We start from the raw sequence: 18,196 nt of genomic DNA on the forward strand, positions 1-18,196 counted from the left end.
GCTTTGTCTATTAGACATTTTCTACTCTTTACAGTATTTTCCCATTCACCACATGGCTATCTACTTGCCTTAATAGCTGCTTGTAAGGGAATTTTTCAAAGGTTTTTTGAAATACTTTTAGAAAGACGGAGTATGCAGATAAGGACATTAAACTAGAAGCCACTTAACATCCAGAGAGCACTAAGTGATCCATGCAAGACACATGTTGGTCCAAAAGGTAAAGCTATCAGGCATTTTTATCACCATATTCTGCAACACTAAATAATGTTCTGTACCATTAGAAAGCTGTTTACTTAGGTTTGTACTATATAACATTAATATATATTTCATAAGTATATATGTGATACTCTTAAAGAGTTCCCTGTTGTGTTTCCTACAATGCTGGTGCTCAATTAGATTGAGTTCAGGATGTTCAGGATTCCTAATAATTTCATAATGTCCTTACTTCTTACAAGTTCTTTCTAACATCTTGTATTAAAATAGCATTGCAAAATTATACTTGTCTGCTGGGTGAACAATTTTGGCAGGTGAGTAAATTATGGTTAGGTTTGTCATTGTTTTTAAGGTGAAGATGAATGATGAGTGGGTTTTATACCTGGGCTAGTAGGTTTTCATAACAATGTGGCGACCCCATTTTAAAGTATTTTTAAGGACTTAATAATGTTGTTTTTTCACTTTATTAATTTTTTAATTGCAGCTGATTCAACAGGAACTCACTCTCTCTATACAACTTACAAAGACTATGAAATCATGTTTCATGTTTCCACCATGCTGCCATACACTCCTAACAACAAACAACAGGTAGGATAGACTTTGACCATTTAGAATTCCTCTGTCCTCCACCTCATAAAGTAGTTGTACTGTTAAATGATAACTGAATATTACACCTATAGCAGTGGCAGAAAGCACTTAACTTTGTTGAAGCATTGAATACAGAGCGATCTAAAAGAAAGTGAATAAACAGGAAAAAATTTAGGTCAACAGTCAGCAGAGAGCTTTATGAATAATCTCATACTTAAAATAGGAAATAACTGCATTGGTATTCAACAACTACTATATGCAGTCTGTTAAAAAGTACTCTCCAATGTCTAAACAACACAAAAATAGAAGAGATTGAATTACATATGTATCAGGAATAAAACTGGCTAACTCTGTCACAGGATGCTCAGGAAACAGGTTTGTGTAGGTCTCACTTTAGGCTCTTAATAGGTAGAAGGGACAGTCCTGTGAAAAAAATGTATTTTCAATATATTTTAGTATTAGTTATTATCTGACATTTTCAAAGAGAGAACATTGTACAATAATATTAATAACTATATATAAAATCAGAGAAGATTCTAGTGCTCTATACAGTAAATAAATATTACTACTTGCACTCAAATTCAGCAGCTTCTAGTAAGAAACATGACTGCCATTAAGATTGGACAGCAGCACTATACCACAATTTATAATAAGGTATGAAAAATTCTTTAAAGTTCAGGGGGAATTTTAGGTAGCTGTAATGTATATATTCATACAATAATTACCAAAAGTGGAAGCTGGTCCTGTTATCCCAAAGACCAGGGGGATTTCTGTTCATTCTAGATTCAAGAATTTTAACCTTCAGCTGAATTTGTTCAAAGTTCAAATGGTGAGCTTAGTTTCCATCATCCCTTCCTTCAGTCCACTGAAATCCTTCTAAGAGAGTGCACCTGTTCAAGCAATACTTGAAGAAGAAAAACACTTACATTAATTGTGAGTGACTGAAGTTCTCTGAGATGATTGCCTGCACAGACCCACATGGTACACTCTCCACAGTCTACGGTCGCGGCTGTTAATCAGTGATAGGAGCTCAGGGGCATGGCTGCAGTTTTTAATATGCCCTCAGTTCCAAAAATTCAATGTCACGAGGGAACACATGAGTGGCCCCAACAGCCAAAGTTTCCCAGAGGGTTCTGGTAAGTAGTTCTCAACCAGGGGTCCAGGGCTGCAAGCGGGTTTCAGGGTGGCTGTCAAGCAGGACCAGCATTAGTCTTGCTGGGGCCCAGGGCAGAAAGCCGAAGCCCCACCGCATGGGGCTGAAGCCTGAGGCCTCGAGCCCCGTCACCCAGGGCTGAAGCTGAAGCCTGAGCAACTTAACTTTGCCGGCCCACCTGTGGTATGAGGCCTGGGGAATTGCCCTGCTTACTATCCCCTAACATTCCTTGGCTTTTATGTGCAGAAAAACAGTTATGGCACAGGTGGGCCATGGAATTTTTATATCATGTTGGGGGGGGGGGAGCTCAAAAAGAAAAAGCTTGGGAACCCCTGGATATGGAGTCCATAGGTGTACCCAAGGATGTTGATCTACAGAGGAAATAATCTCAGTTCCCAGTCACGAGATACTTTTTTTATCCTCTTAACCATCTAATCACACCTTAGCAGTGATATAAGATCTTATAAGCTAAACAGAGATGGACTGGTTCAGTTCTCTGAAGAGAGACCTTAAAGGACAAAAATATATATAGGTGTTTGCAGAAAGCTATTTTGGCCAGGCAATAGTTGGCATTTTCTCCTCAAAGACAGAATTAAATCAGTGCCTGTCATGGTAGTTGTGGGGGTGGGAAAGAGGAGTGCTGTATTGTTTGAGGTTCTGTCCTGTGGTTGAAACATAAAATCAAGGTCTTGTAGTCATTAAAGCATCCTTGGCATCTTTTATAAGAGCAGAGATGTCAACTCAAGTAACCTGGCCAATTTCAAACTCAGATAATCACATTCTACCTATATAAATTTCCCCTACCTATACATTTTCAGTTGAATACATTTAATAGTCTCTTCCTTTCCTAAAGCATTCTGTAATATTGCTGTGCACTGTGAAACAACTTCTTTTCAGTCCAGAAGTGGCTGCTTTTCTGTGATGAAGGAAGTTTGTATATTAATTTTACAAATAAAACCTGAAATGTTTTATATTATTACAAGATCACAGTTAGCATGAGTTTTTGTTTACTTTTGTCTGCTAACCAGCATTTTTGTTTTCATCCTATTCTGCTCAGTTTGAGTGTTGCAGAATTGCATTAGGATCTTGTGCTCTTTTGTGCGTTTTAAAAAGTTTTTGTTGCGGTTATTTTTGCAGAAGAATAATATTTTTAGACTGTAGTGTTGGGTTTAAAAAAAAATAACATCTTTTAAAAATACATTAATGTACACTGTCAACCAGTTTAAACCAGAAATATTAAGCTACCTCAAATTAGTAATAATTATATATTGAGTGTTTTTCAACTTCTAAATATTACCAGCTCATAATGTTAGAACTCTCACACACACAAAAAGTAGACAAACTAAATCATAACATACCTTGCATTACAATTTATTTGATTTTAGAATCACTTAAAATCTTCCCCATACTTAATCCTTTCTTTGTGTTTAAAATAGAATTAAAACTGTTGTTATGGAAACAGAAAATGCAGGATGCTAGCATTTTGTCCAATATGTCAGACGTTGGCAAGTTCTTCATTTAAGTCCTCAGATATTCTGTGTATTGATGTCTGTATTGACTTGTAGAACAAAACAATGGCAATAGCTGCGTAGCTTACACAAAAATACCCCATAATTAGTAATGACATTTAAAAATATAATTGCAGGAGAAATGAAGAAATTATGAAAAGATTGGTGCATTTTAACCTATTCTCTGAGATTTCCATTGTCGTCATCTTTTTAATTTTTTTTAGCTCCTGAGAAAACGGCATATTGGAAACGATATTGTGACGATTGTTTTCCAGGAAACTGGAGCACAGCCATTCAGCCCAAAGAACATTCGTTCTCACTTCCAGCATGTCTTTGTCATTGTAAGAGTGCACAACCCCTGCACTGACAACATCTGTTACAGGTAGCTATTATCAGGTTAACCGCAAAAAGGAAATATTGACATATGCTGAGGCTTAGCACCTTTTTTGCATTCTTAAATGGAATACACTTTATCGCTTCCTTTAAGGAAACAGTTTTCTGGATTTTGAAAGCTAGAGAACATTATTAACATCACAAACTAGAATGGGTACTGGCGGGCACATAGACATTTTCAGGAAACAAGTTGCTAAAAATAGTGCCTAAATAGGTGCATTTGAACATGTAAAATAAGGATTTGTTTTGTTACTGATTAGATACTGAGTTCTGGGACCCTTATATTTTTAATCATGGGGTTTAAAACCTGTGGTGCAGTTTTGAAATTAGGCTGTTACCCTTATGAGGCTTCCAGATTAATTGAGTTAGCACTAAAAGAAAAGGAGTACTTGTGGCACCTTAGAGACTAACAAATTTATTAGAGCATAAGCTTTCGTGAGCTACAGCTTACTTCATCGGATGCATTTGGTGGAAAAAACAGAGGAGAGGTTTATATACACACACAGAGAGAACATGAAACAATGGGTTTATCATACACACTGTAAGGAGAGTGATCACTTAAGATAAGCCATCACCAGCAGCACGGGGGGGAAAGGAGGAAAACCTTTCATGGTGACAAGCAAGGTAGGCTAATTCCAGCAGTTAACAAGAATATCAGAGGAACAATGGGGGGTGGGGGGGAGAAATACCATGGGGAAATAGTTTTACTTTGTGTAATGACTCATCCATTCCCAGTCTCTATTCAAGCCTAAATTAATTGTATCCAGTTTGCAAATTAATTCCAATTCAGCAGTCTCTCGTTGGAGTCTGTTTTTGAAGTTTTTAGCTTCTGTATCAATCAATCAGTCAATTTAGCACTGTATCAATCAATGTTTAATGTATTTGTGCTCATTAAATCGTTGTATTGAAAGTGGATTTTATGCTAAATTTTCTAAGATTAGGTAACTAATTTATATGTAGAAAGAAATCTTTTGTCATCATTTGATGGTATTCTTAATATTCGTAGTCTAGTAAAAAATACAGATTTTTGTTGAGAATTCATAATGGGTTTGCTGCTTTTTGTGGAAAAGACTCAGGAATCTGAGTTCATGCTGCTACTTCAATGAAGCCATTGAAGAAGTGTGGCCAGATCTGCAGAAAGAAGAAACTGAGAGTTACGTTTTCTGTGTGAAACTGTATTTTTATTACACAGTTGGCTTCTGTACAGAAATGTAGTTTGCAGATTAAAAAGTAAGCAAACCACTTGGTTTCAGTGATACCTCTACATAGATACAGGAGTCTTCCCATGCATGGTGACTTGCAGTGTGTGGAGCTTTGTGTGTTTCAGTACCTTTCATGGGCTTAAAATTCTTCATTGATGGGTTTTCCACTACAAATACTTGATCCATATTTATACAATTCAGTTCTGAAAAGTTTTTATAGGAAACCTCTCAGAGTAAGTTTGATTTTTTTTTTCTCCACTGGATTATTTGGAACAGTTTCACAGTACCAGAAATTGTCTGTCTGTAATGCAAACCATTATCTAATTTCAAATTTATAAAATTTTCTATAGGCACCCATGCTATGCTCTGGGTCCTTGTACAGATAAAAATACAGAACTGCCCATAAATAATTATTTCCTCATAAATCAGTCAGCATTCAGGATTCTGGATCTGAAGCCCTCTTCAACTTGTGCCACTTGGTGTAGTCTCAAACTGTTCATAGATGCTGATTATTAAATTAAATTCTTATTGGGAAGACATGGTCCCCGCCCTGAGGAACTTGAAATCTCAGTACAGACACATTATGCCAAGGGAAGAGAGAAGCAGGGGCAGGGGCAAGAGGGAAGGTGGTTTTCAAATACATAGCAGTGGGATTATTTTTGTTTAAATGGATGCACTGGTTGCAGCTCTGTGGCTAAATTGAAGTTAAGTTGAGTCATTTTGTTATGTATGAAGAATACACTGTATCCTCACCAAAGTTACAGCACTTTTTTGGACACCAAATGAATTTTCTGAGAATTTTCAAGTAAATCCCTTTAATCTGTTTAAGGTTAAATTAATTTAAAACAAGTCCTTTAAGAAATGTAACAACATTTGGCAGGTCTTTTTTTGGTCACAAATTATTTCAACTCAGCATTGTTGGCAGAGATGTGAATCTCTGGTGCATTGACTAGTTTCCAAAATGAAACTTTTGGGATTAAGGATTGATTTTTGTTTTCTGTTATAATTCTGGAGTTTCTCCTTCAGCAGAAGCTGAAGAATAATGCCCTCCTTTAGAAAAACTCTCAAAAATGGTTGTCACCTCTTATTCTCAATGGGATTGAAACATCAAGCTGCTTTCAGTAAATTTGGTCACCACCTGCATTCTCCAATTCCTTGCATAATGACAGGTTTCAGAGTAGCAGCCGTGTTAGTCTGTATTCGCAAAAAGAAAAGAAGTACTTGTGGCACCTTAGAGACTAACAAATTTATTTGGGCATAAGCTTTCATCGGATGCATCCGATGAAGTGAGTTGTAGCTCACGAAAGCTTATGCTCCAATAAATTAGTTAGTCTCTAAGGTGCCACAAGTCCTCCTTTTCTTTTCTCCAATTCCTGTTTGCCTTTGGACAGAACAGGGATACGCTGTCTTCCCTGAGGGCAGCTTGAGTTCATTCCCATTGGACCAACAGGATACTATGGCATTTTAAGAAGGCCACCTAAACTGAGAGCAACTTGTGACCTGAGTCCCATAAAGAATACTGTGTGGTTGTTGCCATTTTGAAGGAGGACAAAGCCTGGTGAATTTCTCTGAAGGATGTTTTATGCACTACTCTCTGTTAAGGACAAACTTTCAGTTATGAATAATGCCAAACATAACCGTTAATCCTAAATGTTTTTTCTGAAAAAGTTACTTGTTGTACAAGAGGTACCGAATGCAGGGGTGAGAGGGAGGACACAAGAGTGAAACTGGTGGATGTGTGCGCAGTGCACAGATTAACATTGGGGGTGGAAAGGTGGGGGGGGAAGCTTGGGGTTGTGAAATGGAAATGCATGAAACAGTAGGGTGGGGGAAGCTGGGATATACACCATAGCTGCTTTGTGCTTCTGTGTTGATGTAAAACAGCTCTGTAAACCTCCTTTAAACTGACTATCAGAGAAGAGCATGCATCCCATCCTCCCTCTGCTTCCTTCCCCCTCTTCTGGGAGGAGAGGTCTTTGTAAACTGTACAAAAGTAACATTTCTGTTCAAGGGGTAAATTGAGCAGGAGTTTAGAGTAGTCAGATTTGGTCCAAGCAGTTCACCTATCCTGAATGACTGGTTAAGAAGACAGCTTTTTCCAACTGACACAGAGCTGTTCTGACCTTAAAGAAAACAGACCAATGTTTTTTAAATTGTGCATACAATCATGATGATTGTGCGTACAGATTATATACCCACATTTTTATTCATACACAAGTAAGAAAATTTGTTAGTGTATCTAAATGAAAACATCCAAGAGAGTGTTAGTTTTGCTAAAAATAAAACCAAGAATGGTTTACAATGAATTAATTATTGGTCTTAATTAATATGGTCAATCATAGATGCTGCCATCGTATAAATATTAAAAAATAAGTACAGGAGCCAGAATTGTTCCTCTTCACCTCATAGGTACGTCATGTACCACTCAGAGAATGTAATATATTAATATATGCCCCCAACAGCATTGATTTACAAGAAATTGAATATATGGGACTTACCAAAAAATACTTGGCTATTAACATTTTAATTGTGTTGTTGTTGTTAACATATATTACAATATATTATATTGGCCACATTCTCAAGTTAGTATAAACATTGTTTTTGCATGTAATTATACCTGAAGTAAACATGCAAATACAGAGTTTTGTGTGGGTTTCCAATGTAGAGTATTGTGAAAATTTTACACATTATACATAACAAAGCATTTAGTTGTTAGATTTTTTTTCAGCAGGGCAATTGAGAGCATTAAGAAGAGTGAGTGATTATTTACCTCTCCCCTCTATCCCCTTCTCTGATGTATACATTATAGAAAAGTTTGAGAAACTAGCAAAGTAAAAAAAAATAATTGTCTGTGTATTAACTGCAGATTCTTTGTGCTTCTGGTGAAAGCAGCCCTTTCATTTGCCAGTGTAGGTTTGTTTGAAAATCAGAGGGTGGCCTGAGAAGGGCATGCCTGTGGGTTCTATAGATTCCATAAACCGCTAAGGAGAAATTAAAATGTTGACACATCACTTCTTCATTTCTGAATTTCTTCTAGTGTTGCTGTGACAAGATCCAGAGATGTTCCATCCTTTGGCCCACCAATCCCAAAAGGTGTTACCTTTCCTAAATCAAATGTGTTCAGGGACTTCTTACTGGCCAAAGTGATTAATGCAGAGAATGCTGCTCATAAATCCGAGAAGTTCCGTGCCATGGCCACCAGGACTCGCCAAGAGTACTTGAAAGATCTAGCAGAAAAGAATGTCACCAATACACCCATTGACCCATCTGGCAAGTTCCCCTTCATTTCACTTGCTTCAAAAAAGAAGGAAAAGTCCAAACCTTATCCAGGAGCAGAGCTCCATAGTTCTGGTGCCATTGTGTGGAGTGTCCATGCAAAGGACTATTGCAAGGGTATGGAAATGGACTGTCTCCTGGGTGTATCTAATGAGTTTGTAGTTCTCATTGAGCAGGATACAAAGAGTGTGGTGTTCAATTGTTCCTGCAGAGATGTGATAGGGTGGACTTCAACGGACACAAGCATCAAACTCTTCTATGACAGGGGTGAATGTGTTTCTGTGGAGAGCTTTATCAACAACTCCGATGATATCAAAGAGGTCGTGAAAAGACTGGAGGTTAGAATTTTTTTTTTCTAAATTAAAATTTGGTCTTTGTAACAAATGAATTACAATGCTTGCAATCTCTGTTTGTTAATTAATTAATTCCACAAGGCCTCTTCCAGTTTTCTCTCTCTATTCCCCCCACCACCTCTACTTTGACATCTACCAGAAAGTAGCCAGCCATTGTTGGTTGTTTTGCATCAGTCAGGAGTAGCTGATGTTGTTTAAAAAGAATGAGAAAAAATGTGGTACCTTCAGGAACCATCAAGTTGCACAGTAAATACCTGTCTAGTCAAATGATCTTATCTGTTTCTCTTGTTTCCTCCTTACTCTGTCATATCCATGTTATATTTAGTCTCAAATAAAGTTTGAGTAGGAGTTGCCTTACTATGTGTCTGGACAGTGCCTAGCAAATCAGGTCCCAATCTAGATTGAGGCCTCTAGATGCTGTCTCAATACAAATAATAATAGTAATAAAGTAAAATAAACAATTCATTGCATTGTTATTGTTTGTCTAGAAAATGTCTGTCCATCTTCACTATTTGTCCACATAATACTGTGTCATGAAGGAAAGACGTATTTGTAGCAGCTGTGTTCTCCACTACATTAAAAATAGCAATTGTAGAATGAACAAGAGGGAAGGAGAGACACATGCCATTGGTTCAAGCATTTAGAACCTGTAGTCACCCTGGTGCCAGTTAAGACAGTGGCAGAAGGTTCCAGTTCCACTAAATTGGATAGTTGCACGCCATCGAACTATTGTACTGAATAATGGAGAAATGGTAGTTTTGTGAAATATCCTCAGACCTAGTAAAAATGTCAAATTTTAAATGAAAGATGAAATACAGGTGCTTGTGTAAGTCCTCCACACTTACCTGTTGTGCACTGCCACATTCCTTTACTGTTCCTATGAAATAAGTGGAATTTTAGGGCAGAACTACAATACCACTAGTTAATTCTGTGTAATCAGCTGCGATCTTAAATATCCAGCTTGAATAAAGGGATTTGTTTGAACTAGTATTGTACATATCAGTGGGGACTTTCCTTGGGACAAAGTATTTCTGTTTCCTTTCCCCATACCCCATCTTGGACTGTGGCTGTAAAACACAGAATTATAGCCCTCTCCGATTGTAATTCATTACACTAATCACTCTTTCTTCTTCATTTCAATTCTCAGTTTGTGACAAAGGGCTGTGAGACCACGGAGATGACTTTACGTAGGAATGGACTGGGTCAGCTTGGTTTCCATGTGAACTATGAAGGCATTGTGGCAGACGTTGAGCCTTATGGCTATGCTTGGCAGGCAGGATTACGACAGGGCAGCCGGCTAGTGGAGATCTGCAAAGTGGCTGTAGCCACTCTAAGCCATGAACAAATGATTGACCTGCTGAGAACATCAGTAACCGTGAAGGTTGTCATCATTCCTCCACATGAGGACTGCACTCCACGCAGGTATTGTGAGGTGCCAGAATGACAGTAAATGCCATCTAGAGCTACCTTTGGGCAAGAAGTTTTTTGTTTTAAAAATGCAGAACTTTTCCCCCTTTGTACTTTGACACTGGAATAAATTCCGGCCTGTATAAAAGAATTATGTTACAGCGTCCTATATTGTCAACTGAAACAAGCTGCAAAAGGGGGCATGCTGTCTAAATTTACACTTCAGCTCCATAAAATATCTATTACATGTACAGTAGTTCAGTAAAAATCATAATACTCTCAAAGTATCCTTCAAACTCCCACAATACCTTGTGCAGATCACACATCTCTGAACTGACAAGTGTACATTTATGATGCATCAAAATACTAGTTAATTTTTCTCTCATTCACAGAGAACTTTTAATTCCTATGGATCCTTTTCCCCAATGCCAGATGTTCCATTCCCCTTCCAACCAAGCAAGGCTACATGTGGCTAGAGCCAATCAATCTATCTGTGTATGTATTGGTCAGGGAACTTTCTGCAGATTGAGACTGTCTCCTCAGTGGCTGAGCTTGCTGACTCCACAACACTCTCAACCCTTGCTGAGTTCCAGTGAGGCTGTCAACTTTTTTATTGCTTTTATAGTTTTTAAATGTAGCTTTTGATCATGGATAAAATTTTATCTGGTGGTTTTCTTGCTAAACTGAACATTCCCAATTTCCTTCATCTTTTCTTAGAGCTCTGTTTTCCCAATCTGTTTATCATTTTTATTGCTTCCCTATTCAGTCATATCACGGCATCAGATTCCCATCTCTCAAATACCATGTATTAATTCCTCATAAACAGTATTTAAATATGAGGGAAGGAACTTGTATAGACTGAACTTGCCCACTGTCAGCTCAAGGTTTGTGCTTAAATTTGGTTAGAAGAAAACTAAGTACAAGAATCAAATGTGCAAATGATCTTTTTGAAGAGGTACTATTACAGTGATTTGTGACATTATTATTATTTTGAGATGTGATCATCATCATAACAAAGGAGACCACCTGCAAGTTAGATAGGAGTCCTAATTGTAAAAAGCCCACTTTTGTTTTTAATCTTTTAAAGTTGCCATAAGAACAACCAGGGTAGCCCATTTTGTGAATGAGAATCAAATGAGGGGGAAAGAACAGGGCTACAACTGTCCCTAAAGTGTCAGTACAAAATTGAATGCATGTCAGAGGTTGAAATGAGAAGTGGCACAAGATCATTCTTGTGAGCTATTTGAAATGCTTTTGTACAGTATCTGGCCGGATCAGCAATGAAAAGTCCAGCTGCAATCACGGCAAAAAGGTTAGAACATAAAATTCTAGCACAGATCCCACTTATTTCAAATATCTTGGTTGAATTAAATTAAGCACGGCTAAAAGTAGGCGTAGCTTCAGTCTGGCCACAATCACAGCAGGAAGAGCTATCATAGTATTTTTCAAAATACTCGCCCTAGTGATAGTGGTTTTGTTATTGTGTTGGGGCAAAGATCATAAGTAGCTTATTACTCAATTATAAACTCCCAAATGCCAATTCCTCTTGCTGCCTGCTGCATCCAAAAAATTCATAATGATTTTTACATTTGTAACTTTTTGTAAATATTGAATAATACATATATACATATGTATTATATATATAATAATATATATATCATTAAAGACTAAAGTTAAATCTTTGCACAAAGCAATTTATTTTTAGCAATAAATTTTCCAAAGTCAAATTTCCTTTTCTGCATAATCCAGGAGATAATTTATTATTTGTATTACAGTAATATCTAAAGGCCCTAATTGAAGGGGACCCGTTCTTCTATGTGCTGTACAAACACATAGTAAGTCATCCCTATCTCAAAGAGTTTATAACTTAAATATGCAAATGTAAGTGTGTGGCCATCCCTGCTGGTCTACCTCTGAGGGAGACCACGCCTCGTCGCAGTCACACCCTTAGCACGGCAGTCAGTTAGGTGTGAATTAGCTGTCTTTAAAACTCAGGCCACTTGAGCTGAGCTGAGCAATAACGAGTCTATGTGAACCCTGGCCCTCAGGCAAGGTGAGGCATCAACTGTTAGGAGCTCTGCCCTGCAGTTATAGCAGAGCAGCAAAGGGGTTATGAGCCCCCGCTCTCAGTCAGAGCGGGTAGCCAGCAGTTAGGGGCTCTGGCCTGTCATCAGGGCAGGGCAGCAAAACTCTGTAAGACCAGGCCCTCAGCCAGGGCAAGACAACAAGCAGTCTAAGAGCTCAGCCCTCGTTAGAGGAGGTAGCCTAGGTTAGAGCAATAAAGGATCACTTCATCGGTTGTAGCTCACAGAAGCTTCACTCCTAAAATTCACTCCTAAAGTAATCCCGGACTTTCACATAAATGAGACAGTACACTTACCTGTATTTTTTCCAAAGCTTCATACAAGCAGTGAGGATAAGAGACTTCATTCCTTGGACATGCATGGAACATTAGTGTTTTATCTGCAAAGAACAAAATCTATCAAAATGTCACCTAAACTATTCCTTTCCCTAGCAGAACAAATAAGAGGCCTCAAACAGAACACAGGCATCTTCAGTAGCCTCACTTCAATAAGTGTCACTCGATGATATATTCAAAGGGGCTAAATGGAGTTCCATTCATACCTCCATGAGATATGCTATAGTACAAGCCTCCACAGCAGATATGTCCTATGGAGCGGCAGTTCTGTGATCATTTATATTAGCAGCATTCTCTCACCCATCTCCTCTTGTGAATACTGCTTGTCAGTCACTCACAGTGAATACAGATAGGGACCATCACTGGAAGAAGAAAGAAGTTACTTATCTTATAGTAACTGGAGTTCTTTGAGATGTGTTGTCCCTATCTGTGTTCCACTACCCTCTTTCCCTTCTGCCTCAGATCTTTTCCTTGCTTCGTAGTGGAGAAGGAACTGGAGAAGCACTTATTCTCCACTGCCCCTTATAGCCTCAGTTCACAGCATTAGGAGATGTGTCAATTATGTGCCCTGCTGGCAAGAATCTTCTGGTCTCAGTCACATGAAGTGCACACACACAGTAGAATACAGATACTGGCCATGCATCTCGAAGAACTTCATTTAGTATACAATAATGCTGTTTATCCCAAAGGCTTCTAGTGGCCAAATTAGAGAGAAGTGTCTAAAGTTCAGTAGGAGAAAGCTGTTGGTTTCATAGATTATAAGGCCAGAAGAGACCTTTGTGATCATCTAGTCAAGCCTTTTGTATAACACCATCAATAGGACTTCCCTTAATTTCTGTTTGAACTAGAGTGTATGTTTTAGGAAAAACAGCCAGTCTTGATTTAAAAATGTCTAGTGATGGAGAGCTATGACAACCCATGGTAAGTTGTTCCAGTGGTTAATGACACTGTTAAAAAATGTGTGCCCTATTTCTAGTCTGTCTGCCTTTGGATCTTATTACACCTTGTCTCCTAGACTGAAGAATCCTCTATTATCAAATTTCTGTTCTCTATGTAGGTACTTGTAAACTCACCCCTCAAATCACCCCTTATCCTTCTCTTTCTTAAACTAAATAGATTGAGCTTCTTGAGTCTTTCACTATGTCATGTTTTGCAATTCTTTAAATGTTCTTGTGGCTCTTCTCTGAATCCTCTCCAATTTATCAGCATCCTTCTTGAACTGTTGACACCAGAACTGGACACACTATTCCTGTAGCAGTTACACCAGCACCAAATACAGGGATAATACAACCTCTCTATTCCTACTTGAGATTCTTCTGTTTATACGTCCAAGGATCTCATTAGCTCTTTGGGCCAATCACACTGGGAGTTCACGTTCAGATGATTATCCATCATGACCCCCAAGTCTTTTCTTGAGTCTTCCCCCCGAGAATAGAGTTCCCCATTCTGAAAGTATGGTCTAAATTCATTCTTCCTAGATGTATGTTTTTACATTTATTCATATTAAAACACATATTGTTTGCTTCTACCCAGTTTACAAAGTGATCCAGATTGCTCAATATCAGTGATTTGTCCTTTTCATATTTACTAGTCCCCCAATCTTTGTCATCTGCAAACTTGATCTGTAGTTATTTTGTTTTCTTCCGTAACCTGGTTTTAGAATGATTGTGGAGTTGCAGTAGTTACTTTGTAGACTTCGTAGTGACTTCGAAGTTATAGCCCACTTTCATTTCTTAGCCCTATTCTGACACTTTCCCAAAACCACAAATTCCTAAAAAATAAAATATAAATCCCTTTAGCTTCAGATTTGGTATTTGTGGTTTCTAGCAAGCATTGAACTTTTAGGAAAGTGGGGTTGATTATCCACTGTATGTCAAAGGTATAAAACTTTTTTAAAAATGTAATTCATTTTGGGTTAGTATTACCTTTTTGGTTTGTAAAGCATTATCTCAAAATTAGCTGTACTAGGAATCTGAAATTTTATATTTTTCTTGTGTCCTAGACAAGAACTAGCATGCGGGATTTTTTTTTTTCATTCACAGGGTAAACATTTTGAATGTATTCCCTGCAGAGTTTTTAACCTTAAAATGATCAATATCCAGTGAACAGATAAGTTTAATCAAACTCTGATAAAGCTTCATTTAAAAAAAAAAAGTCATATCCCAGTTGGTGCAGCTGACTGCATGATCCTGTTGGAGGTCTTATGTTTGAAGAATTTCTGATGATCACTTTTATGTTTACTTTTAATAGGTATGTTTTAATATCTCCAGAAGATTCAGTCTTTTTTTAAGGTTTCTTTGCTTTCTATCGTTCAGTGAAAGCAACAAACAAAAAGCCTTTTGTTGGTTAAGGAGGAGTTCCTGGTTCATGCTGCTTCTCAGTTTCTTGTTCAGGCCCTGCCTCACTTAAAGTGTAAATTAACCCACTATATAAATGATGTTGTTTTAAATAGACTATTAATTGACATTCTCTTAATGTGTATATTAATATTTTGCTCTGGGCCTGTAGTAATATTTCGCATCTACTGGTAGAAGGGAGGGTATAAAGCAGTGGTCTGCACCTCTGAACTTGAAGGCTTTAGTGACTGGTGCATTAGTCTTCCTGTTCTGTCCAAGCCTCTGCTGGTCCCAGTACACTTCTACTGGCCAATTCGTATTCTTTTGTTTGTTCTCTAACCTGCAGTGCTGTTTTGGTAGCTCCAGATTCTTCTTCAAATGATGGTCTCAATGTGAATTCCACAAATGGGTGCACATGTGTGCCATGTGCCTGAGCTCAGAAGTGTTAGTATCCATTGACCCGCACTTGCATAGTGTGTGTCCTCGTGCTGCCAGCTGAGGGTATAATAGATAGTGCCTCTCCAGTTCTCTCATTGCTGAATGGCCTGTGTCAGAACCCCAGTTCCTTTGTGCTTTTAGTTTTTCTAAAAGAATGACTTACTTCTGATTTGGTATATATAGCTGTATGCAGTCTTTTCTAGGGTAGTTAGATAAATTATTACAATTAGTGTAGTTTCTATCCCCATTTGGGGACCATCTCCCCACCAGGGAGTATGCCCTGGAATCCAGGTATTAAAAACTGCTTTTCTTGCCCACGCTCATTCTCTGTGAGAGACAAGCACCAGTGGTGCCTCACACTTTGAAGCTTGCTGCTCCATCTGCAAGTCTTTCCTGCCCTGAGCCCAAGAAGCTCAAGAACTCTGCCTCCATAAATACTTTATGGAGGAAGCCCTGAGACCAAGAGCACGCTCAGATCAGGGACTGGGAGACACACTGTACAGCAGCCATTATTGGCAGTGAGCGCTCCTCTGAGCACCTTGCATGCCCCAGAATCAATTGTACAGAAGGCCAATGACAAGACGCTGTACAAGCGTAAAAAATACTCTCATGGGCATAAGAGCAGATCCCCGCCATGGACTACTCCCAAGTGCAGCGTTTCCTCACCAGTGGGGCCAGGTCTGGTGAGATGTCTCATGTGGATCCAGCCAGACCAGTGCCCATGTTTCCCCATGTGGAGGGTAAGGCCAGGCGCAAACAGGATCTGATGCTGCTAACAGCAACCTTGGTACCCAGGCATTCAGAATGCCTACTGGCATGTGCTGCCTGTTCTGCAGGTACCTCTGTGCCTCCCCGACAGGCTGGCTCAGCAGATGCAATCAGGCCCCTCTGGCGTTTCCATGGGAACACTGGACTCCTGTACACTCCGAGCCTTTTCTGTTGGCAGAGGAGCTGAACCTACCCTACCCACAGTCTCAACTCCTGTCTGGTTTTCTCACCTGTGACATCTCCACTCCAGAGGATGAACCTCTTCTGCTGTTGCCCGAGAAGCCTGTCCCATTGCGACACCGCAACTCTCCAGTACCAACGATTCCCTCTTTGCCAGAACAGTTGTCAGAATCAGAGGAGTTCTCGGAGACGGAACCCTTGTTCTCCCTGATGTCACACCAGAGTCTAGACTCGCAGCCCAGACTGCCTTGCTCCTTGGCATATGGTCCGGTAACGGAGGCCTGGAACCGCTACCTGTGAGGGTCACCATATCTGAGGGGCCCTTCTTTTTGGCCATACTGGGATCCCTACCACAAACACAGGCATTATCTCAAAAAGAAAAGGAGTACTTGTGGCACCTTAGAGACTAACAAATTTATTAGAGCATAAGCTTTCGTGAGCTACAGCTCACTTCATCGGATGCATTTGGTGGAAAAAACAGAGCCTCTGTTTTTTCCACCAAATGCATCCGATGAAGTGAGCTGTAGCTCACGAAAGCTTATGCTCTAATAAATTTGTTAGTCTCTAAGGTGCCACAAGTACTCCTTTTCTTTTTGCGAATACAGACTAACACGGCTGCTACTCTGAAACCAGGCATTATCTCAGGTATCCTATTGGCTGTACCCCACTTGCCCATCAATGCCATCAGTTTATGAGGAGGAGGCAGACATTGAATCAGTACTGCCAGCCCTTCTGATCCCTGCTGCTGCATCCTCATTGCCTGATGAGGCGCTTATTCTGCTCCCGCTCTCTCTACCATACAACCCCCATAAATATCAGGACTTGCTCTAGAGGGTAGTGGCAGACCTGGGTATCCGGTCCGAGGACGATCAGGACCCACAACATCAACTTCTGGGTATCCTCCAACCCCAGGGGCCCTCTTGGGTAGCTTTACCCATTAACAAGGCCATCCTTCAACCAGCAGGGCAATATGACACATCCCTGCCCCCTGTGCCCCCACACCTAAGAGGGTGGAGAGGAGATATTTTGTCTGCTAAAGGACTGGAGTTTTTTACACAACCAGTTCCCTGGTTGTCCATGCAGCAGCAGAGCAGGCACTCCAACACCCTCAGAAGTCTGCCCTTCAGACAGAGTAGTTAAGTGGATGGACCTGCTGGGCACGAAGGTATATTCTTTGGCAGGGCTGCAATTCTGCATTGCTAACTACTAGGCTCTTGTAGCCAAGTATGATTTTAACAACAACAAACCAGCAGAGTTCAAGGACGAGCTGCCACCTGCACATCAGTAGCAATTCCAGGGGCTGGTGAACAAAGAGCATCTGGTCACCCAGATGGGCCTCCAGGCCTCTGTGGATGCAGCTGACGTGTCCTCTTGCCCTCTAGTGGCCAAGATAGTTATAAGTACTGGGACTCATGGCTACAATCATCCGACTTCCCCACAGAGGTCCAAAGTACAATTGAGGACCTTATCTTTGATGAGAACAAGTTGTTCCTCAAAAAACCAGACACATCCCTCCACTCACTGCAAAACTCCAAAGCCACACGACTGTCCCTTGGTGTGTGTATTTATACACCAGCTCAGCGATTCAGGCAGTACTGAAGCCCTCACCCCCATGGGACATTAATCTTGTTCTCTCCATCCTCACAAAGTGCCCTTTGAGCCGCTGGCAACATGGTCCCTCTCCCACCTCTCAAAGAAAGTGACATTCTTGGTCGCCATTACCTCAGCCAGACAGGTCAGTGAACGAGCAGCCATGATGGCAGACCCTCCCACCCACAATATTCCACAAGGACAGAGCTGCACCTAAAATTCCTCCCAAAAGTGGTGGAGTGCATCCACCTGCCAGTTTTCTGCTCCAAACTGCATGCCTCCCCAGCTGACACTTCCTTGACATCCACCGTGCACTGGCATTCTACCTACACAGTATCCTATCCTTTCACACATCCCCAAAGCTATTTGTAG

At 39.9% G+C, this 18,196-nt stretch overlaps 1 protein-coding gene across 1 annotated transcript in view; it reads left to right on the top strand.

Annotated features, from left to right (window-relative positions):
• The window catches only part of SIPA1L1 (signal induced proliferation associated 1 like 1), a 365,338-nt gene that overhangs the window by 276,290 nt on the left and 70,852 nt on the right, over positions 1-18,196 (top strand). The window contains 4 exon segments of the mRNA XM_043515810.1: positions 698-801; positions 3,687-3,844; positions 8,095-8,671; positions 9,834-10,108. Of these exon segments, the coding sequence (XP_043371745.1) occupies positions 698-801; positions 3,687-3,844; positions 8,095-8,671; positions 9,834-10,108 (1,114 nt within the window).

Source organism: Dermochelys coriacea, chromosome 6 (assembly GCF_009764565.3).
Source record: "Dermochelys coriacea isolate rDerCor1 chromosome 6, rDerCor1.pri.v4, whole genome shotgun sequence".
Classification (NCBI taxonomy): Eukaryota; Metazoa; Chordata; order Testudines; family Dermochelyidae; genus Dermochelys; species Dermochelys coriacea.